This window comes from Morus notabilis, unplaced genomic scaffold (assembly GCF_000414095.1).
Source record: "Morus notabilis unplaced genomic scaffold, ASM41409v2 Scaffold2016, whole genome shotgun sequence".
NCBI classification, from domain to species: domain Eukaryota; kingdom Viridiplantae; phylum Streptophyta; class Magnoliopsida; order Rosales; family Moraceae; genus Morus; species Morus notabilis.
Window position 1 is genome coordinate 88504 of NW_010367286.1, and position 23445 is coordinate 111948.

The 23445-nt window shown below is 33.1% G+C and overlaps 4 protein-coding genes across 4 annotated transcripts; 2 read left to right on the plus strand and 2 right to left on the minus strand.

The window, feature by feature from the left end:
• Positions 1–7100: 7100 nt before the first annotated feature.
• Positions 7101–9190, plus strand: LOC21387065 (pathogen-related protein). The gene is made up of 4 exons (XM_010112184.2): positions 7101–7298; positions 7444–7576; positions 8014–8318; positions 8812–9190. The coding sequence occupies exons 1-4, from the start codon at positions 7161–7163 to the stop codon at positions 8965–8967; spliced, it is 732 nt and encodes a 243-aa protein (XP_010110486.1). The 5' UTR covers positions 7101–7160; the 3' UTR covers positions 8968–9190.
• A 785-nt stretch (positions 9191–9975) lies between these two features.
• Positions 9976–12184, minus strand: LOC21387066 (glycolipid transfer protein 3). The gene is made up of 5 exons (XM_024174863.1): positions 12146–12184; positions 11497–11627; positions 10580–10715; positions 10346–10489; positions 9976–10179 (listed from the first exon to the last, which is right to left on the minus strand). The coding sequence occupies exons 1-5, from the start codon at positions 12182–12184 to the stop codon at positions 10144–10146; spliced, it is 486 nt and encodes a 161-aa protein (XP_024030631.1). The 3' UTR covers positions 9976–10143.
• A 5768-nt stretch (positions 12185–17952) lies between these two features.
• LOC21387069 (pathogen-related protein) lies at positions 17953–19579 on the plus strand. The gene is made up of 4 exons (XM_010112188.2): positions 17953–18173; positions 18407–18539; positions 18619–18920; positions 19176–19579. Exons 1-4 carry the CDS (start codon positions 18036–18038, stop codon positions 19320–19322), a joined length of 720 nt encoding a protein of 239 aa, XP_010110490.1. The 5' UTR covers positions 17953–18035; the 3' UTR covers positions 19323–19579.
• A 65-nt stretch (positions 19580–19644) lies between these two features.
• LOC112094298 (uncharacterized protein C57A10.07) lies at positions 19645–22788 on the minus strand. The gene is made up of 3 exons (XM_024174851.1): positions 21692–22788; positions 21007–21131; positions 19645–20266 (listed from the first exon to the last, which is right to left on the minus strand). The coding sequence occupies exons 1-3, from the start codon at positions 22281–22283 to the stop codon at positions 19946–19948; spliced, it is 1038 nt and encodes a 345-aa protein (XP_024030619.1). The 5' UTR covers positions 22284–22788; the 3' UTR covers positions 19645–19945.
• Positions 22789–23445: the final 657 nt, after the last annotated feature.

The following is a 23445-nucleotide window of genomic DNA, read 5'->3' on the forward strand; positions in this document are numbered from 1 at the left end:
AGTGGGAATAGGTGATGGTTTCTGTGGGAATACCTGATTATACATGAACATTATATAGGTATGCCAAACTTTCAATATTGTAACATATTTTAATCTGTTTTCCAGCAATATATGTATATATATATATACACACATATATAATGTTTGTATGTATGTACGTATGTATTTAAATCTGTTGCATTTGTGTCAAACGTGAAAACTTGTTTATCAATTCATATTGTTGATTTTATATGTTCACCTAATAGTTATTTTATTGGCAATGACTCATAAAAAGAGTAAATAACATAATTGACAGAGAACATAAGAAGGTCATGTTTAGCTCACGACCATTCTGTTATATATACACACCCCCACACACACATATATACATATATATGTGTGTGTGTGTAGGAGCCATTCGCTGATTTCATAGGAAGAACAGTTTTAGGATTTGTCAAAAATAGAAAGGTCATGCACGTTGAATCTTGGCTTGGAACACTAGCTTGATTGGAAAACTACATATTATTAACATAGCTTGATGGGAAAACTACATGCTATTCTTTTAAGACACATTTTTTAAACGTCAGGTTGGAAACGCTCTCAGACTTTCAATTACAAGTGTTGAGTGAAGAATTAATGATATAAGCACTGGCAAAAAAAGGACCCTATGTTAATTGTTTATTGGGACTTTTTCCTGAATTATTTTATTAGGTACTAAGGATCCTATATTATTATGAGTTCCAAATTTGGGATGAGAAAATTAGATAGAATTAGGAATATTCGACACACATTTAAAACGAAAGCTGGTCAAAATTCCATTCAGGCTTATCCAAAGAGAGTTTGTAGTGAGAAACATGTTCTACAAGTAAAAAATAAGACGACGCAAATTTAACAAATTGATGTGTTATCCTCTACAATTTGCCCTCTTCTTTTATCAAAGAAGTTTCTCATTAGGTTAAAACGACTACTATTCCAATATACTTGACAAATTGATGTTGATACGTGAAAACTTATGCAAAATTGTACTCGTCTCTGACGGAAGAAATATCTCAAAATGATTGTAGAAATTTCTCATTTTTTCTTCTAATAATTGAACAAATTTCTCACAAGTATTAGGTTAATTCAAGCTTTCCTATACATTGGATGGAATATTTATTTAATGACTTACACGGCAGGAATTCTAAACTCAACTGGGTCTTTTCTTCATCTAGTCTCTTTTCGTTTATTTTTTTATTTTTTGTAGAGGGTGATTTTTACAATTGAATTTATAAAAGGTCAATGACCGAATCCGGACCAAACAGCGAATTAATATCGCATAGTAGATAATAAAAGCGAGAAAAAGTAAATATGAGATAGAAACACACGAGATTTATAGTGGTTTCTTGAGGAATTTAGGTACGTCCATTGTAGGGTCTTCGGTAATGATTCCATTAATATCGATAAAAAAGTACAATATGATTGAGCAAGAAACGGGAAGAGCGAAGAGGGTAATGATGAAAAACAACATTATAATGTTCGTGTATCCCCGTTGAGATTGACATGAATTAATCCCTTTTTATTGGCTTGGTGGCTGAATCTCTGTAGGATAAGATCTTTTATTTAAATTCTAATAGAAGATATCCTGTAGATAAGATTGAAGTTTGAATATTCGAATTAGGATTGAGATAATATCCCCATTTAAATGAGATTCCCTGAGATTTAGGAGATAATCTCATGCATAATATGATCCTTATCTAGTAACTTGGGCTCCAAGTCACCCAAGCAGTTCGGGCAGCTCGCCAGACGAGCTGTTGGTCCGTCGAGTCGCGACCCGCGAGCTGTTTGAAGCTCGCGGCTTGATTTTGATGTGCTGGAGTTGTTCTTCTAGGTCATTCCTTGATATGGGAAGTCATGGACTTGAGAAATGGCTTGTTGTCTGCTAAAGACTCGTTTGACGACCTATTGGGCCGGCGAGTTATCGAAAGCTCCCAACTGATTTTATAGGCCGATTTTATGATAAATCTTCATTTTTCGAGGAACACGATGACACGTGTATGGTAAAAAACGAGGTATGAAATTTGACCTCAACATTTTTGAACCTTGTATTACAAGTTAAGGGTTATATACAAAAACCTCTGTTTTGTTTTCAACTTTTATAGCAAGTAGCTTTTTCATTTTTGAAAACAGTTTGATAGCATATATACTGTCTAATTGTTAATCCTGAGGCGTCAAATTTTGATTTCGTCCTGAAATATGACAACTAACCGGTATTATATGATGCACTATTTTTCTTTTTAATATAATTGACAATTCATAAGCAATCATACAATTAAATTGCACATATATAGAGCTAAATTTTACTTTTAATGTTTTTATGGAAAACTTTACATCGACACTGTTACTAAGAAATTTAATTTTTGGGGCCATACTTTGACCCTACCATGTACATTGTTTTGATATAACAATTGTCCCAAACTATTGCTATCCCTTTAATTTAATTATTTAAAGAAATATGGAAGCACAATATTTAAATTAATTCATTCTCGAGTTCCATCTAGTCTGAAATTCAACTGTTGACTTTTGAATGAAGAATTACAAAGTTAGTTTTAGAATATTTTAGGGGAAGAAAATACGTGGAAAGAGCCCGTATTGGTTAAATTAACCTTACGTGTACAATACTACCACTTACTATATTCAAGAACATTAAATTAAAAATGAAGTCAATTACTTCATATTCGGCCAATTTAGAGGAAGAAAACACGTGGAAAGAGCCTGTATTGGTTATTCGTATATATTCAAGAACATTAAATTAAAAATGAAGCCAATTACTTCATATTCGGCCAATTTAGGGGAAGAAAACACGTGGAAAGAGCCCGTATTGGTTAAACTAACATATACGATCCAGTAAATTATTATATTTAAGAACAACACATAAAAAATGAAGCCAATTATTTCATATTCAGCCGAAAAAAGAGCAAATATTCCATTCAATTTTCAATAAATTAACTGGACCATAAAAAATGTATAAAACGCAGATATTTATTCATAATAATGAGTGTAAATAACATTATAGAGACCGTGATTTCTGTTGTGTTAAAACTTAAATTAAGCAGATTCAAGATAAAATATGAATTAACAGAAAAATTCAAGAGACACAGATTTAACGTGGTTCGGCTTTTAGCCTACGTATGCGAACAGAAATGGCAAAGAAATTTCACTATAACTAAAAAGAGATTACAAAAGCCTATTAAAAATCTCTCACCACCCAAATCCTAAATACACTCAAAATCTCTCAATCCAAAAATAAGAACTCTAACTATCAAAGAATAATTCTATGACCAAATATTCTTACACCAAAATAAAAGAGAAAACTGTATATCAATGAGAATGACAAAAGAGATCAAATCTCACTTATGTGGCTGCTATACTCTTTCGGCTCTATCCACTCACGTTCACGTCGCTACCATACATATATATGCTCCCAAAAACACAAAGGTGACAGCACCTAATTGATAGGTAAGTAAGAGAAATACATGGGCCCTAGGCCTAATAACAAAAGACAATATATTGGGCTTCATTTAAAATCATTTGCAATAATACGAAAATTAAGCCAAGCCCAAATAATGAAATTCTTCCGCCATCTCCTCCGAAACCCCAGGCTAATTCCAATTTGCAACGCCAAATAAGTCCAAGCGACACCTGAATTTCCAAATGGCAACCACCTTGATCAACAAACTTGTCACAACTAATGTAATACAAACCAAATTATCAAGCTCCACCTGCTCACGAACACCGGGATCTTTATTTGCAACTACTAACTCCATGTCTTCAAATAGGATGACAAAAATCATCAACTCTGTGAATTACCAAACTTGGTGACTTTGGCTTAACAAACCACACCCAATAGCCGTTCACCCCAAACTCAAATCCTAGGAATTTTTTGTCCTTCACTCAAGCTTACCATCATTCACATGAGCACAAACAGAACAACCAAAAACAAAATCAACAGAGCAACCAAGTCGTACCTCAAATGGAGTCTTCAATCCAAATGCAGTTGATGGAGATCTAACCAAAAAACAGGTTAGAAAACCAAACTTAGAAAGCAAACAACAAGTTTTCCCCAAGAGAGCTGAATTCATACTATCTGCGACTAACAACTGTTGTGGCAAATCTCAAATAGTGTGGTGTCTCACTATCTTCTTCTCGCGGAACCCGTCACTCTCACCAAATTGTACACCATTATAGTCACCAACAAACGTCAAAACGGACATCCCTATATCACTCACATGACCCGAATGCAAATGCCATGAACGAGTGATCATAAAATCTGGATCTAAGTAAGATGAGACCGCAATAGCACCAACAACTGTACTACCCTGCAGAAAATAGAGGCCATTATGCAACTCTCCCTTAATCACTACAGAAGCTCCCTTACTAACTCTCAGAACTCCACCTTTAGCAGAATACCTATAACCTTGTGAGTCGAGAGTCCCCAAAGAAATAAGACTATTCTTCAAATCTAACACATGTCTAACATATGTCAAAGTCGTAATTCTGCCATCAAACATCTTAATTTTGATTGTTCCAACACTAGCAACTCTACATGACATATTATTCCCCATAAAGACAACACCCACATCAATAGACCAGTAGTTAATAACCAATCTTTATTAGGGCACACATGTTGAGAACATCCAAAATCAAGAATCCAAGAATTGCCTACGCAATCACCAGACACAGATAGGACATAATCATCATCTTCAAAATACTTAACAATATTAGTTGATGCTTTTTCACTAGTTTCCTTATTTCTCTTGAGTTTTGGGTAATCAACTTTTCAATACCCTGGTTGGCGAAAATAGTTGCAGATGCCTTTTCTATTTTTAGACTTTCCTCTATTTTTAGTTTTGCCTTTTTCAATTCCTCTACCTTTAACAACCAATGCACATGATTGATTTTCATCCCAATTTCTAGACACATTTTTCTTCAGTTCTTTAGAATTCATCTTCCAAAAAAATAGTGTCTTTACCATATAACATAGTATCAACAAAGTGCTCATACGAACGAGGTAAAGAACATAACAAAATTAATGACTGATCCTCATCATTAATTTTCACATCAATGTTTTTCAAATCCAGAATAATTCTATTAAATTCATCAAGATGACTTTGAATAGATGTACCTTCTGACATGCAAATAGTGTGCAAACGTTATTTTAGATAGAGCCGATTGGTGAGAGACTTAGTTATATACAGACTTTCAAGCTTAAGCCACAACCTAGCAGCAGTAGTCTCGTCAATAACCTTACACAATACCTCGTCTGCCAACGACAGCTGAATAGCACTGTGTGCCATTTCTAAGAGGTCTTCTTTCGCATCATCTGACAACATTGTCGGTAAAGCCTCATTGCCGTTTAGCGCCTTAAGTAACCATTGCTGAACTAATAGGGCTCGCACCTTGACACGCCAAAGACTGAAATCATTTTTCCTATCGAATTTCATACTTTGTCGTCATTGTGGAGGTCATAAATCTCAAAATAATTTGACAAATAAATCAAAGTTCTGATACCAGTTGTTGTGCCAAAACGTCAAATTAAGCAGATTCAAGACAAAATATGAATAACAGAAAAATTCAAGAGACGCAAGGATTTAACGTGGTTCGGCTTTTGGCTTACGTCCACGAACATAAACGGCGAAGAAATTCCACTATAACCAAAAGAAAATTATAAAAACTTATCAAAAATCTCTCACACAAATCTCGAATACACCCAAAATCTCTCAACTTAAAAGAAAGAACTCTATCTGTCAAAGAATAATTTTATGACCAAATATTCTTACACCAAAATAAAAGAGAAAATTGTGTATCAATGGGAATGACAAAAGAGATCAAATCTCACTTACGCGGCTGCTATACTCTTTCGACTCTATCCATTCACGTTCATGTCGCTAGCATACATATATATGCTCCTAAAAACACAAAGTCGACAGCACCTAATTAATAGGTAAATAAGAGAAATACATGGGCCGTAGCCGAATAATAAAAGGGAGAAAGAGAAAAATAGGCCAAGACTTGAGATAAATAAAATTAATAGGCCAATAGTTTACATAAGTTAATAAATAGGTCAAATTACTGTTTTCGTTCATAACTTGTCTAATTATGAACCATAAGTTGACAAGTTATTCACGGTTTTTATCCATAACTTGTCTGACTATGAACCATAACTTGATAAGTTTGTCCATAACTTATCTGGTTATGAACCATAACTTGACAAGTTATGGCCAATTAATTTCTGTAACTAAAAATTAGCTTATATACTTTATTAAGCTTTTCATATTGGCCAATTTTTTACTATTTCCCATGATAAAAGACAAGGTTTAATTTAAAGCCACTCCCAACAATTTCTTAGTGGACGGCCATCAAATATATTGATTTAAAAAAAAAATAACTTTGATACCTTGTGTTTTTCAAAAAAAAAAAAAAAAAAAGTCAACCTGATAGCCTGTGTTTATTATAGTATTAAAACGTTATCACTTGTATTTTTGATCCTCTTTTCCTAATCCGATCATTTAAATAAAATCGAGAAAAAAGATGAGAAAGGACACTCCATATCCCAAAAAATTATTTCAAGGTACCAGGATAACATTTGTCAAAATTGCTAGGCATACGATTCTAATATTACTAAAAGTATTGGGCATCAAAATGATTTTTTTTTTTTTTAAAGATATAGGATACCAAAGTGATTTTTTTTCATATTAATTTTTAAGAAAAAATGAAAAAAGAATGAAATTTGCAATTTTTTTAGGAAAAAATTATATTACCTTTTAAAACTGAATAATATTTATATTCAGTTAGCTTATTTAAGATAAGATTTGTGTTCGAGCAAGGTTGTCTTTGCGTACGCGTTTTTTCCTTTGGTAGCAATCCCAAATATGATTTGAAATTCCGACTATTCCTCATTAATTTTGTCTGTTTGTGTTTTGAACAAGGACCAAATTTTTTGACTATTCTGATTATCAAATAATAACAATAACAATAAAAATAAAAGACTATTCTCAACTATCAAGTATAGACTCTCTTTTGCCCTCTCGACCTCTATATATATATATATATATATATATATAAGACCCTCTTGCTTCTCATAATTGTTGCAAAAACAATCTTAAATTAATCTTTGAGCTGAATACCAAAGTAGATCATAAGATATGGCATCTAAAGATGTTGGAAACGACAAGTATCGTTACCTTCTTAAAGGAGATGGGGAGAAGGATACCAAGTGGAAGTATGCTTCTCCTCCCAATTATGATGTCGTCAACAAACTCTTTGAAGAAGGAAGAACTAAGGTCTATACATCTCTATTTTTTGCGCGTGTTTTTGACTAGTATATATATAAAAATCGTGATTTTGTATTATTATAAAAATCTGGTAAAATTCTTTTAATTGATAGTCGACCTGATTGAATTTATTTTTGATTGGTGGTGGTACTAGATATGGCCTGAGGGGTCACTTGGAGAACAAGTGCAGAATCTTGTGAAGACATGGGAAATGGAGATTTTCCACAAGGTTGATCTCAATGACTTCAAGACGCTCGATCCCAAGAAGTACACGTTCAGCCTAAATGGTTTGTAACTGATCACGTAAAAATTGATTTAATTATCCGTCGTAAAAAAAAAATTTACTGTACAAAAATCTATTCAATTTAAATTTGTGCATTCTGACTATTTATATACAGGTAAATCGAATGAGAATCTAACGGTTTAAATATATATATATATATTATTAGTATTCTTGAAGGCGGGCCTTAGCACCGTGGTGGGAGCGCTTGCGTTTGCACCCGGGGTCGAAGGTTTGAATCCCTGAAACGGCCTCTTCTTCGGAGGATAAGGCCGTGTACACACGGGATTGAGCTTTCTCCCGAACTTGTTATAGTACATGAGTCTCTTTGGCACTAGGGTCTGCCTTTTTATTTATTTATTCTTGACCTTTCCATTAAAGCAATAGCTAGCTTTAAAGTAATTAGGTAAATTTTTGTTGAGAAAATTGAACATGATTTTGCAGGAAGGAAACCTATAACTATAGAAGAGATAGGCAGGAGGTTTGGGGGAGGATATATCCCTTTGCTGCAGACATCCATGCCAGAAGAGCTTAGGGGATATGACCCTTACAAAGAAACAGTAGATTCAGCTCATAAGGCGTTTACGACGACGTTTCCTCGCGGGTTTGCGTTGGAAATTCTCGACGTCTACTCAGGCCCGCCTGTGATTGTTTACAAGTTCAGGCATTGGGGCTTCATGGAGGGTCCTTTCCAAGGCCATGTCCCCACTGGAGAAAAGGTTGAATTCTATGGAATGGCCATTTTTCATGTAAGTACTACTAGTTAATTACTTAAAATTTTCAACTTTCATTTCTTTATTTATCTTCTTCTTAGTGATCTATCTCCAAAGTGAAATTGCAAAAAAAAAAATGATAATAATAATTAAACCACTGGTCTTGGTCTTGCATCAGTATTCAATTGTCTAGGGTGGTCCTTCACCAAAATATTAATAATATTAATAATAATAAAAAAATGATATGGTTCACGAAAAAAGAATCACGAAAAAACTTTTCGGGTGGCTAAAAAGTAATTCTAAGTATCATCATGTCAATATATGATTTCTACTAGGTAGAATTTACCTACAATAGAATATTTATCGGGTTTGTTACGCATTTCATCACTAATAGTGCAATATTTTTATGAGTATGAGCCCCAACTCTTCATGATCATGAGATGGGTCAAACTATATATATATATATATAAATATATATATATGTATATGTATATATATCTAGCCTCCTAATTTGGCAATTAAAATACAGGTGGATGAGCACATGAAAGTGGTGAGCGTGGAGTTCTTTTACGACCCAGGTGAACTAATTGGAGGACTTCTCAAGGGTGAAAAAATTGACACTACTTCTGCTGAACAACTTGGTGGGGCCGCTTCAAGATGCCCTGTTCTGAGGAGCACAGGCTAGGAATTTTAAATTTTCTGTCCACCTTCACTAGTATAACATTAAGGAATAATATTAATATTAATATTAATATTTTTATATGTCCCTCTGTTCGATCGGCTTCCTTTGAATTGCATGCATGCAATGTATCATGTATTACATGGACGTGTGCTTGTAATATATATGTTTTGATTAATATTATAAGGTGCTCTTATAATGCATTAATTATAAGATTCTGATTGAGATAAAATTTTATAGAAAGTTAATTAGGGGTACATCGATGAAGGAAAACGATTTTCTCAATCAAAATCTTATACTAGTTGTAAAAGCCACTCTTGATAAAATAATATTTTAGAGGATGCAAAAATTTAGTGAAAAGAACCAAAAAATAAGAGATGTCATAATAGGGAGGAGTTAGAAGATTTAAATGATAATGTCTCAAAATAAAAGATATAAGATTAATGTAAGGGAATAAAGCAAGAAAGATCAATAATAAGAAAAACGGAAGCAAGAAAAATCGAAATAAAAAGAAAGTGAAGCGAAACATAGGGGTAACGTTTGATAAAACAAGACTTTAAATAAAAAATATTAAGTGTGGACAATTTTTAAAAAAAGAATATTGTTATGTAATAGGGATAAATTATAAAGAAAAAGTGATGATAGACTTTTCAGAATGGATACATAAAATTGCACAAGGGGAAAAAAAAAAACAAGAATGTATAAAGAGAAGAACGAGGAGAAAAAGGGAAAAGACAAGAAAAAACAAAACGAAAGAAGAGACAATTTTTTGTTTTTTGTTTTTTTGTTTTTTTTGGAGAGGCTCCACGGAAACGGGCTCTTTCTTAGTATAGATGTTAGTAGATTAGTAGACTAGTAGATAGATTAGTAGATTAGAAGATATACTGTTACTGTTATTATCTACAAACAAATCAGCTGCTGTATATATAGCCCAATTAGCTTAGATATAAAGAGATTATTATTTGTGGTTACATATTAAACATGCTTTGTGTGTGTGTGTGTACATATCTCTGTTTATGTGTATATACATATATGTACATATATGTACATATATACATATTTTTTATATTTACACGAAAAAAGGCACATGGAGTTTAAAGAAAACTCAAAGCTCAATATATAATATTAAACAAAAACTTATGGTCTGCGTATATCTGGCGCCCTCTTATATATATAGACGCCTCAAGTGCACTTTATCCTATCCAAGCCATAAAATCTCTGCAAAGTCGAGAATTAAATAATATCAGAACAATAAATGTGTAAGAACAAGGCATGTATATATGTTTCTCAAGAAAGAAAAAAGAGAAAAAAAAAGAAAAAAGAAACAAGACATATATATATATATATATATATATGAGTAGTTGAACCTGATCATATCGCTTACCAAAACAACATGGATTTCTTCAAGAAAAGGAACAAGTAATGAGATGAAAGTCTGCATCTCCTCTTTAAGAGTATCATAGTTTTCATCTTTTGCCAACAGCACAGCGATGAAAGTTTGATAATCAGGCACCAATTTTAGGGCTACCTGCAAAAAGTTATTTCCATGTGTTAGGTTAATCAAGGAAAATATTGCGTGAAAATCATGAATTGGTGGAAGAAATGGAATTAGGATTACTCTATATGCGGCGGAGGAAATCCATCTGTGCCATGGCTTCAAAGTGATATTATAAGCCTCTTCTACTGCTTGTTCCATGTTCTGTCCGGGATCTTTCACTAACTTTTGCAGTAATGCCACGGTAAAATCCAGGGATCTAATATTAATTAAAGTAAGAAAAAAAGAAAAGAAAAGAAAACTTAGAGCTATTAGTAAAGTTTTAGGAAAAAGGATTTGGGTGCTTGTTGTTATATATTCATTGTTCGGAGAAGCTAATTTACAGTTACAAAGGGGTGTTGATCCTTTGTACAAAATGCATGAAGAAAAACTCTTATAAGAAAAACTAAAGGATAAAAACAGAAGTACACAAGTATTTTGCTCCTTCTTTCATATCTTACCAAACAAGAAAAGACAGGATTTTTCTTGCAGAAGAAAAGATTTTAATTTGTTTCCATTTTTTTTTTTTTCCTTTCATAACATAACAAAATTTGTCCACCATTTTCCAAGCCACGTGGATTATTTACCTTTCAGTTTTCCCATTTTCTCATTTGTCTTGCCAAACAATAAATCTAAGTTTTAATTTAGGATCGGGACCATCTGAGTTGTTATTATAGATATTTTGTTTGTTTACTTCTGAGTTGTTACTTTGCTAGTAATTCGTTTTATCAGCCATGTACCATGAATCTTTTCGAAAAATATATATAGACATACACGCGCTGACCAGAGTTAAATATAAAAATTATTTATACAAAAGTAAACCCAAGACATTTTGTTTGTTACTTCTCGAGGCCGGCATTAGCTGGAGAATCATATAGAATTTTTAAATCCTTTTAACTGACTTCCATTTCAAATCATTACTATTAATATATAGCTAGAAATTAAGCAAAAACACAAATATGATTATATAGTATATAATATATATGTAGATAAATCTATACCTGGTGAGCCAAACAATGGATTTACTGCAGCTGGCACCCTTTCTTGCATTGCCTTCACCGACCTCTTTCTTAATCATCTCAACCAGATTTGAATACATCAAAGGATCAGATTCATGAAGCATTTCCAATCTCTACGCACACATATACCAAATTAATACAAGATCAGATCATAATCAAGCTATTATTCTCATGTACTAACAATACCAAGCTATTTTGGTATTATGGTCAATTATACATGCGCTTTTGTATTCACTTATCTAGCTCAGAAATACCATATCTTATAAGAATCAAACAATTTTTTTGGCAGTTAGTCTCTAATTTCTAGATAAAAGAATGAAATAACTCCAATAACTAACAAGTTAAGTTTTATTTTTATATTATTTTTTTTTAATTTTAAAGACATGGGTAAATTAGGGACTAAATTACCATAAAAATAATTTTAAGGATGAAAGTGCAAAATTACGAAATCGTTTGCCGTACAATGGCTGGGATGTTAATAACATTTTGACTAACATTTAACTGTCCTTATTGAAGTTAATTGCCACTATTTCATAAATGAAATTATCGAATGACCAAAAATAAAAGAACAAAACTCAAGAGAAAGTGCGAAATCACGAAAAGTTCAGGGACAGGAATATTCTAAACTTACCTGAATATTCTGAGAAACGTCTTGCCTCAGAACAGCCATTGTAGGCCCAATCTTGTCTGAAAAAATCAAGAAAAAAAAGGAGGATAATGTAATTTCCATCAATTTTTACGTGCAAGCTAATTGGTAACATATAAGAAAGAGGAGAGAGAAAACAACCAAGAACTTGAAGAAGCAGGTTACTGGAGAGAGAAAGAAAAGCCTTGGTGGGGACATGGTGCGAATTGTCATGATCATGATGATCATGATCACTAATGTCGACATGCTTTCCATTTCCATTTTCAACTTCAACTGTACTACTTGAAGCTTTGAATGCTTTGACCACCATGGACAGTTCTTCAATGGCGGATCTAATTTCTGAGGACGACACTTTTTGATCAAACTGCACCTTATTCTCCATTTAGACCTTTCTTTTCATTCTTCTATAAAATTTATCTTCTTCTGATCGACGAAAGATTCTAGTATTGTTTTTTTTTTTCTTGATATTCTTTCACCTGAAGCTCTCTGGACTTCCTCTACTCTTGGACACTGTAAAAGCTTTTTATATTTGGCTCCATCACTAAATATTCTACGGAACCCTCCCCATTCCCATTGGAAGACTTTTTTTTAAATTTTTTTTATAATTATTTTTCCTTTTGACGTTGACATTGACTTGAGATAATGTCTCTCTTTTAGCTTTTCTCCCATGTTTTAAAAGAAAAAATTACTTTGAGCTTGACGTAGGCTTTGGCATTTGGAATCTTAATTATTTCTTACCTTGATATCCACACACACACTTGTATAATTGTCGTTTTTCTAATTTTGTTTTGTGTTTTGTGTTTTAGTTTTATATACTATATAGTATAATGGACATGGAAATTAACTTAATAAGAACCAATAACTTACTTCAGTTACTTTCTGTTTAGTGTCATCAATTTTTAAATTGATGAATCAAACGCTTGTTTGAGTTTGTTAGACCCTAATACTAGGTGGAAATTGGACTTTATATAGGGACTTCCATTTTAAAATATCTACCTATAAAGTTGGGTATCCGTATGTTCTTATATGCTTGTCTTTCTTTTATATGTTAATATGGTAAGAATTGAATTTATTTTATCCTTTACTCAAATAATCAAACATCTAAGAATCCCCCTAGTTTAAAGTAAAAATAAAAAAAGATAAAAAAAACAAAAACAAAAACAAAAAAGATTAAAAAAAAAAAAACAGTGCTTACACACATACAAAATCGTTAAAACTGATGCCTGGTTTTAGAACTCGTTAATCTACATCGAGGCTCTTTGTTACCAATATATATATATATAGACATTTATCTACATTGAGTTTTACTGTTGAATATTATTTTATTATTTTTGTTAGACAAGACTCTGGCCAGTTGCACCTGATCCACATTTTCGTTGTTGATTCATTCAATAGCAGTGAATCCAGTAGTTTTTTTCAATTCTATATATGCGGAGCATGCATTGATCAACCAAGTGGACAAGCGAAATAAGCTTTTTTTAATTAGAAGTTAAGAGAATTAAGTTTAGTTAATCACTAATATAACCACAAGTGGTAATGAGAGAAGCACTTAATTGGTCTTAAAATAAAGTAGGAGAAGTTAATTTCCCCTAAGGCATATCTATTATAGATTTTGGAATCTTGTTGGCATCAAATTTATGAGTTAGAGTATTCATATTTGGATAACGAAGAAAGTTGAAGATATATTTTTTTTTCAAGTAAAAAATAAATAAATAAATAAATAAAGACATCTTCAACTTTTTTTATTTATTTTTTATTTGATCAGCATCTTCAACTTTCTTTGTTATCCAAGAATTTCGACTAAGAGCAGATCTTTTCGGTAGATAGCTGGCCATCAATGATGTAAGTATGAGAGCTACATTACTCGTTTTATATTATAATTTGATTTTACATATTCAACAAACAAACGACATCTAAACGATCATGACAAGCTCTAATCCCTCTTCACCAGTATCCATCACTAATTGTACAAATATATTATTATGTCCAATGAGAATGGAATCCATAACCACTTTATTTCCATTACTATTGCTGGATCTGATCCATTAATTTTTATTATTATTTTATTTAGTTAAATTTAATTAAGTAATACTCAAGAAATGATGATCAACTTTAGTAGAATCTTATTGTCCTCAAGCATATACACACAAAAAATAATAATCATTTGAGACGGGACAAATACAAAAGAAATACAGTTAAACAAAAGTTATTGTCAAAGTAAAATAATATTCTTATACTTATTACAATCTGGTGAAAACTTAACCGTGCATATCTATTTTCTAAGTCAAATAATTATTGTAAGAAATAAACCAAATTAAGAGAAATCTCCCCCAGCTGGTACTTTTTTTCTATTGATCCTTTTTGTCTTTTTTGGAAATAATTACAACTGTTTGATTTTATTTTATTTTATTTTATTTTTTGGTTAATAAATAATAAGCATTCAATTAGACGTACGCTTGATTTATAAACTACTAGTTATATATCTTGTTGTATTTAGCTCCGTTGTGGAAATTACAGACGAATTTTACTGACTTATATATCAAGTACTGAAAAATATTACAATTAAGAAGTATTTGACTTCTTAAAGATCATTAGGGAGGCTAACGTTGAAGCTAAGAGAAACATTATCAAGGCTATTTTGTATAGCTCTATACTACCTGAAATGTACTTAAGGTCATGAAAGCCTTATTAATATTGCCGATCTTTTGAGGCAATTGTGCGTTTATGAAGGCCTTTTTAAGGTTAATAAGGAAAAAAAATGCAAACACGGCATAAAAATGACTCTTCAAAGACAAGCTCAAAGAGGAGAGAGAACCTGTCGGTAGAAGAAAAATGTTTTTATTAGTAAAGATTATTGGCACAAATAGTTTTCAAATTATTTAATAAGTGACAATTTAATTTATAATTTTTTTTAATAAATTATCCTCTGACGTTTTTAAACAGTTAAAATATAATTTTTTCTGTTAAGATATGTCTGAAAACTAATGACCTAATGCACGTGACTACTCATGTGATTCAGTGGGTATATTTGTAAAAAAACATGTTGCTCGAATTGGGGCTGAGAGCTGAAATCCGCCATTAAAGCTTTTAAAGCTTTGGTTCGTTTAGTAGTAGTTGTGCAACTGCAATACAAAACCCATATAAAGGTCCAAAAAAATTTCCTTATCTTCTACTGGGTATTCTCTGATCTGTACGTATGAAGGCCGTTTAGTTTATTTATTTAAATTTTTAATTTGAGTTAAAATGTGATTTTATATGAAAATTTTTTATTGTAATAAAAAAATTAAATGGGAAAATTTTTTTACTCTAATAAAATTTAAATTCTAAACTTGGCGCTCAAGTTTCTTCTCTTGTGTTTTATCTCGATCTCTTTCTGGGTTTTTCTTTGACGGGCTAAAGAAAAACAAAAACTTTTTCTTCTGAGCCAATTTATTTATCATTTTTTGGTATAAGATTTAATTGTTTTCAAACGCTAGTTTGATGCATCTTTCACTGTGGAAGCCCATATCTCACTGCGCTGCTCTTCTGATGGACAAAAAGAGCAGCAGCAGAAGCAGAAGAGGCAAAGACGGCTCGGATTCCGCCACAGAGACGAAGATGAAAAACCAGTCAATTCTCCGAAAACGAGAACAAGCTGAGGGAAGCTCTAGAGGAAGCATCCGAAGATGGGTCTCTCTCCAAATCCCAAGACATCGAGTCTTCTGAGACTTCCATGGCCAACCAGAACGAGGCCCTTGGATGGTCACGATCCCTCGCCAGGCTCAACGCCCAGAAGGAGTTCCTCCGCGCCACCGCCCTCGCTGCCGACCGCACTTTCGGCCCCGAAGACGCCCTCCTTGACCTCCACGAATCCGTGTCCAAGTTCCTCACTATGTACCCAAAGTACTAGTCCTCTGAAAAGATTGATCAGCTGAGGATGAATGAGTATTTTCACTTGTCTCCAAAGTTATGCCTTGATTATTGTGGATTTGGGCTTTTTTCTCATCTTCAGACACTTCACTATTGGGAGTCATCCACTTTTAGTTTGTCTGAGATAACTGCTAATTTGAGTAATCATGTACTTTATGGTGGTGCTGATAAGGGCACTGTGGAACATGATATAAAGACTAGGATTATGGATTATTTGAACATACCGGAGAATGAGTATGGCCTTGTTTTTACTGTGAGTAGAGGGTCTGCTTTCAAGTTGTTGGCTGAGTCGTACCCTTTTCACGCAAACATAAAACTCTTGACCATGTTTGATTATGAGAGCCAGTCTGTGAATTGGATGGCCCAGAGTGCTAGAGAGAAGGGTGCTAAGGTGTATAGTGCTTGGTTCAAGTGGCCAACTCTGCTCCACCGATTTGCGGAAGCAGATTTCGAACAAGAAGAGGAGGAAGAAGGATTCCGCTGCTGGGCTTTTCGTGTTTCCGGTTCAGTCGAGAGTGTTTCTGGAATGAATATGAGCGGTTTTTCAGAAAAATTAAAAAAAAAATGAAAAAAAAAGTTCTTTAAGGGTGATTTTGTCTTTCCACCAACAACTCAGGTCACGTGGGTGATTATGTGTATTGGGTCGTTAGTTTTTAGACGAATTTTAACAAAAATGACTAAATTTCAACTGTTTAACGATGTTGGGATCGATTTGTCAAAATAAAAATATTAAGAACTAAAATGCACTTACTAAATAAGTTAGGAACCATTCGTGTCAATAATTTCATTGCTAAAAAGGTGGTCATTAAAAAAGGAACTGTAAGCATGATCGTAAATTTCGTTCAATTTTTTTGAAATTCTAGTCAAAATTTTGATTTTTTATAGTCACGAGATGTTTTCCACCATAAAATCAGTTTCATCGTAATATTATAAAAAAGTAGGAAATATTAGTAAATATCGGTCAAGATATTGATATCGATACGCATATATAGTGTAATTTCAGAAACTTGTTGAGAAATTTCAATAAAATATTGAATACATTTTAATAAAATATCATAAAAATTTTGGAAAAATTTCAAAAAGTTTTGAAATAGAAATATTATCCGTTTATTATTATTTTTTTTTGTAAATTTTCTTTATAATATCATAGACACCAACAAACTTATACGTGAACCATATTCATTATTATTCAATTAATATGTCAAAATAAAAAATAAACATTAAAAATGGAGTTTTTTCTTATAGGACTAGAAAAAAATGAACTAGAGATGATATTTTATTTTTAATTGTTAAATTTATATTAAAAATTATTTATGTTACATATTTGTTTTTAATTTAACAGGATTTTAATTAAATTTAACGTTAATAAATTAGTCCCGCCGATAAGAAAATCTTACGAGAGAAAGTTCCATTAAAAATAGAAAGAAAGAGAGAAATATGTTAAAATTTGAGATGAATTAAAATTAATAGGTTAATAGTTTACATAAGTTAATAAATATGTCAAATTATTATTTTCATCTATAACTTGTCTGGTTATGAACCATAACTTGACAAGTTATTGTCTATAATTATTCATAACTTATCTGACTATAAACCATAACTTGACAAATTTATCCATAATTTATTTAGTTATAAACTATACTTAACAAGTTTTGATCTATTAATTTTTATAATTAAAAATTGACTTATATATTTTTTTAAATTTTCTTATTTTTTATTATTTTTCTTAAAAATATCTAAACCTTGTGACAGATCATCAAATATGTCATTGTCACAGCCACCCGGACTCGTCAGCGGTCATGGACACGCAAGTTTAAGGGGGATGGTTCAAAATGTCACTATCATGATTATTAAAAAAAAGGTGCAAAGATTTAGGTGAATATGTATTCCGGTTCATGGATATACAAGAAAATCATGTGTCCCCAAATTTAATTGTCATAAACTCTTGAGTCTAAGATTTGGTAAGATGGCATCTTCAGGAATTAAAGAAGACAAGTATCGCTCCTATTTGCACGGAGAGGGTGAGAAGAACACCAAATGGAGATTCGGAGCCCCTCCTAACTATGACGTTGTCAACAAGCTCTTTGAAGAAGGCAGAACCAAGGTTTTTATTTTTTTATTTTTATTATTATTATTCTTAATTTGAAGTGGGAAATTTGATATCTACGCTAAAGTGGTGTGTAAATTTAGCACTAAACTACGCTTGCACTGTCTGTCTTTCTTTGTGCATATATAATACTAGTCTTTTGTTTTTAATACCGTAATAAATTGTGTTATTATGTTAGCAGTATAAATTCGAGTTATTGAATCACACCGGCTGAATCCATTATATGGTAGGAATGGCCTGCAGGGTCGGTTGAAGAGCAAGTGCAGAATCTTGTGAAGACATGGGAAATGGAGATGTTCCACAAGACATGCTTTGAGGACTACAAAACTCTAGATCCAGACAAATATACTTTTAGCTTAAATGGTTGGTAAATTTCAGTTCCATTAAAAGAAGTCTCATCATTTTATCCGTCTTGACAAATATGGCTTATATTCAACGGCAGGAAGGAAAGCTTTGACTTTGGAAGAGAAGCGCAAGCTTGGGGGAGGCTACAACTCCTTGCTGCAAACCTCCTTGCCCGAGAAGTTCCGGTGCTACAACCCCGCGGAAGAAACAGCAGATTCATCTCACCAGGCTTTTACAACTACTTTTCCGAGAGGGTTTGCTCTAGAAGTTGTCCGTGTGTATTCTGGTCCGCCGGTGATCGTCTACAAGTTCAGGCATTGGGGTTACATGGAAGGTCCTTTCAAAGGCCACGCGCCGACCGAAGAAATGGTTCAACTCTTTGGCATGGCCATTTTTGAGGTATTAAAACTGCCCTTCCCACTCTTGGTAATAAGACATCACATACATTAGTGTAGCAATACTAGTACTACTAAGTTGGAAGTGTTGGACTTTTCTTCTTATTCTTTCCGAGAATAACTCAAACCAATTCAAAAGACAAAATAGTTTTCAAAACATTGGCATATCAAATAGGACTAGAGATCTAGCTTCTTATTCTAGGCATATGATATCAGAAAATAAATGAATTTGATTCCTTTTTCTAATTTGAAACTGCAGCTAGATGAACAAGAAAAAATTGTGAGGGTGGAGTTCTTTTATGACCGCGGAGAACTGCTTGGAGGTCTTATGAAGGGTGTAAAACTGGATAATGTGCCGCCAGAAGAGGCAGCTTCAAGTTGTCCCTTTATGAATAATACAGGCTAAAAGGAAATTTCCAGTTATATATATATATATATATATATATAAGGAAATAATGGCTAAAAACAAAGCATGAATAAATTCTCGGTTTGATTGGTTCCAAGCACTTATGTTATTATAACATGAGGAATAAAATTTTGTCTTGTATTTCTTCTAGCTGCTATTTCATTAGATGAACCAGACATTCTACTACTAGAAAACATCTATGGCAATGAAATGTACCTTATTTTCAAAATAGCAAAACCAGAAAATCTTCAAAATTATTATTGACAACATTTTAGTATTTACGGAAGCAAGAGAGCGTAGTAACAAACTAGATTGATTAAGGTGGTTCAGAAATCAATTTGACTTTCAGGTGTCGATTAATTTTCTTGTGAGACTTTCTGGAAACTAGAACACCATCGATAGCTTGTTTGAATCTTCGATCAAAGAAGACATAAATAATTGCCATCCTACAATCTCATATCACCAGTATCATGTATCTACCGCGGCAACAAACAATTACGTTACTTTGACACATCTAATCATTGTCTCTAATTTCTTCAACACGGCTATGTTTTTTTCATGTTGAGCAACCAGTTTCTAGCTGTTCAAGTATGTGAGGATCAAGGTAAAGTAGGGTACTGAGTTTACTGAGCCCATGGAAGGTATCCTGGATAAGGAGCTGTTCCGCAATATCTGAAAAGACCCTCAATTTCAGGACAACCGTTTGGATAAGGGATTGTTCTGTGAAAAGGGTCACGTCCTAGCTTCTTGCGGTAAAGCGAACCTTGACATCCATATGGGTCTTCTTTGAACTGTGTCCGCACCAATGCCTCACCTTTCTGAGCAGCTGCTTTTGCAGATGAGATAGCTGGGGTGCCAGAGTAAGAGAACCTCGACTCTGGAAAGCCTAATGCAGATCGATGTAGCTGCGCAAATCTTTCCTCCTTGAAATCATAGCTTACAACCTGGTAAACAGGAGTGACGTAATTAGAGTTGCCTATGAATTTTAAAGACTAAATAGCGAAAAGTTGCCAGATGATGGATTGAGCATCTGTATTATGGTCTCACATGGATGAAAGTCTAAAATGCCAAGCAGAATATTGAAGATGCATGAGATAGCGGGTAATGTCATATTGTCAAGGAAGAAATTAAAGCCAAAAATGATCATATAAAAAGAGAAGATATAATCCATGAGCATAGATCTAGCATATCAGATTCCCTGAGTTCCAGCCCTTCCTACATATAGAGACATAGCACACAAGACAGAGAAAGGCCTTAAAATTTGTGAAACCCGATAGGGTCCAGACTCGATATAACTTGGATAAAACCAAAAAAAAAAAAAAAAAGGAATATATATCCTTGATTCTGTCAAAGAAATTTTGCTCATGCTTCTTACATACTGCACAGTTTATCTTGATTCTGTCCTCTGGGATATGTCAATGCCATTGACACAGTATAACTTGATCATGTCAAGACAGCAAAACATAGATCCTTCTCATTGACACATACACATACATATGCATGCCAATAAATGTACTCCACCACAGGATAAAGAGAGTTTAATTTTACTTTGATTACTTATCAATCTTCGTAAGCTAGTTTACTATAACATTTCACGTCAAACATATAACAAAAGGAACATCAACAGAAGAGATAGAAAAAGAAAAACCAGAATCGCTTGACTGCTTGAGTAAACTGCACTTACACTTATATTTTGAGGATATGTGCCTGTAAGTTCTCGGAACCGACAGACACTAAAGAGAAGATTTTCAAAGCTGTCCCTAGCATGCTCTTCAGTGAGTGCCCTTGATCTAACATTTTCGCCTTTGCCTACATGAACCATCAAAACCCAAGTCACGTATTTATCAAATAATCAAGAATCAGATGGTTCAAAACTTTCGTGCAGGGAAGAAAGAAAAAAAAAAAAAAAAAAAAAAAAAAAAAAACCCCAAAAAAAAAAAAAAAAATGACAAATAAAAAAAAAAAAAAAAAAAAAAAAAAGAGTTCCACATGAACAAATTGAAGTTCAACTATCATGTTATATTTTCCCTTCCAATATAAACAAAATCTCAAGACCTATGTGATGAATTAGCTGATCTAGCACCAATACATTTATACACCACGCGAATTGCGCGTATGGGATCTGTTTGATAAAGAGAAAGCTCAATACAACTTAGCAGAAAAACCATGCTTGACAACTCCTAACCTCAACAAGTCTCAAACATAGAAAGTCACATCAAAGCTCATTCAATTGGAGGCATGTAAAAACACATCTATTAGGACAAAGAAATTCAATAATTTGAATACTTTATCAAACAAGTTATATATTTATACATACATATATATACATATATATGTATACATAAAAAAGAGAAATCACAGGAACTGACCAAACCATTCTTTTGCTTCAGCAACTGCCCAATAACTCTGTGCCTCACTCCTGGGACCAGCATCTTTCCTAGTCTCACCACCACTAAACAAAAGCAAAGCAGCCTCATCTTTGGCTGCAATGTCGATTCCCTCTTGTATATGTGCCAAAAAAGTAGAAGCTTGACCAGGATTCTTCTGATAAGACTCCAAAAACCAAGAATCCTCCTTATCAACTTTCCCACAGCTACTACTAGTGTAAACTGAGTGCCCAGCAACCATGACTAAATTTCGGAGATTGGGGAACGGATAATTCTCCGAATTCGCCTTGAAATTTTGATAATTATTCATCATCTTGTAATGACCCTCATATACAGATAAAACTAGGAAAATTGAGACTCCAAGAGACAGGGATACGAGGAAACAAACAAGTGGGTGTGATTTGAAAAAATAATGCAGTCGGTTTTTTACAGATTTGATCATTCTTATTATATTGAAAGGCGAATTCTTCTGCTTTCGGACTCTTTTGAACGTTCCAGATTCTAGATCAAAATCTCCTCTTGGGTATGCGTTAAAAGACTTGGGACTTCCTGACCCAAAAGAGTAAGTGCTCATTCTAGCAGTAAATATCGAAATTAAAACATGCCCAGATAAAAATTTACAGAAACGGGGCAAATGGGATCATGAACTTCTGATCTGATACTGAAAAATATTGACAATTACCAAAAGAGATGAATGATTCTCATGTCATAAATTCGGAGACGCATTAAACGATTGAAAATAGAGATATTTGGAGCTTAGAAAGAGGAAGTTGACTATGTCAATGGGGGAATTCAGAGGGATCAAGTGGATTCGTAAATGATATTTACAAGTGAATCAATCTCACCGAAATCTCCGAGGTGAATGCCATTAAGATTTGAAGCGAAGTTCTGTGCTTTTAGCGATTGAACCATAGATTCAGGATTTCGAAATTCCGTGCTTGGTCTGAGACAAGTCAATGAAGAAAACAGAGAATGACGAATTAGTTTTCGGAGTTTCCTTGTGTTTGAAACCTGAAGCTGCAGTCTATCTGAGTATTTTTTCTTTTTACGCGATTCTATGTAAATCGACGGACATAAAATTTAACATACCGAAAAATAACCTTTTAAAATTTTGTTTTGGGTTCAGATATATATAAAAATAATAAATAATAAAGTTTGGTCTATTTATGTTTTGGCACCCTATATATTTTAAATATTAAAAAAGTACACCTTAGTTTTCTTTTTCTAGAGTAATTAGCACGCCACGGATGGCCCCTATTTTTTTAATCTTTATAAAACAAACCCCCAACTCTTTAAATATTGGTAATTAAAACTTTTTCGTTAAATTCCGTCAATTTTCTTATGGAATTTCAAATGTGATCATCACATGCATCTCTTTAATAGTGAAAATGCAAAGATGTCCTCAATCTCAAAAGAAAGAAAAAAAAAAGACTAAAGTTTTTTTTTCTTCCTTTCTTTCATCATTCCTTGTACATACCTCATAAAAAACCCATCTCCAAATCTTGTTGTGATTGACTTGTGCTCGTGTTGTGCTCGTGCTTCTGTCATGCCAAACTTAATGAGACTTGTACAGTCCACCACCTCATTTCATGCTTAGCTTGATCCAACAAAATCTTGTATCACGTAGCGCTAGGTCAATTAAGAATCTATCAACGCTCTTTATCCTTGCTTTAACAGATTGGTTCTCATTATCTACAAAGAGATTAAAATTGCACTTCTCATTAAGCTGTCGGATA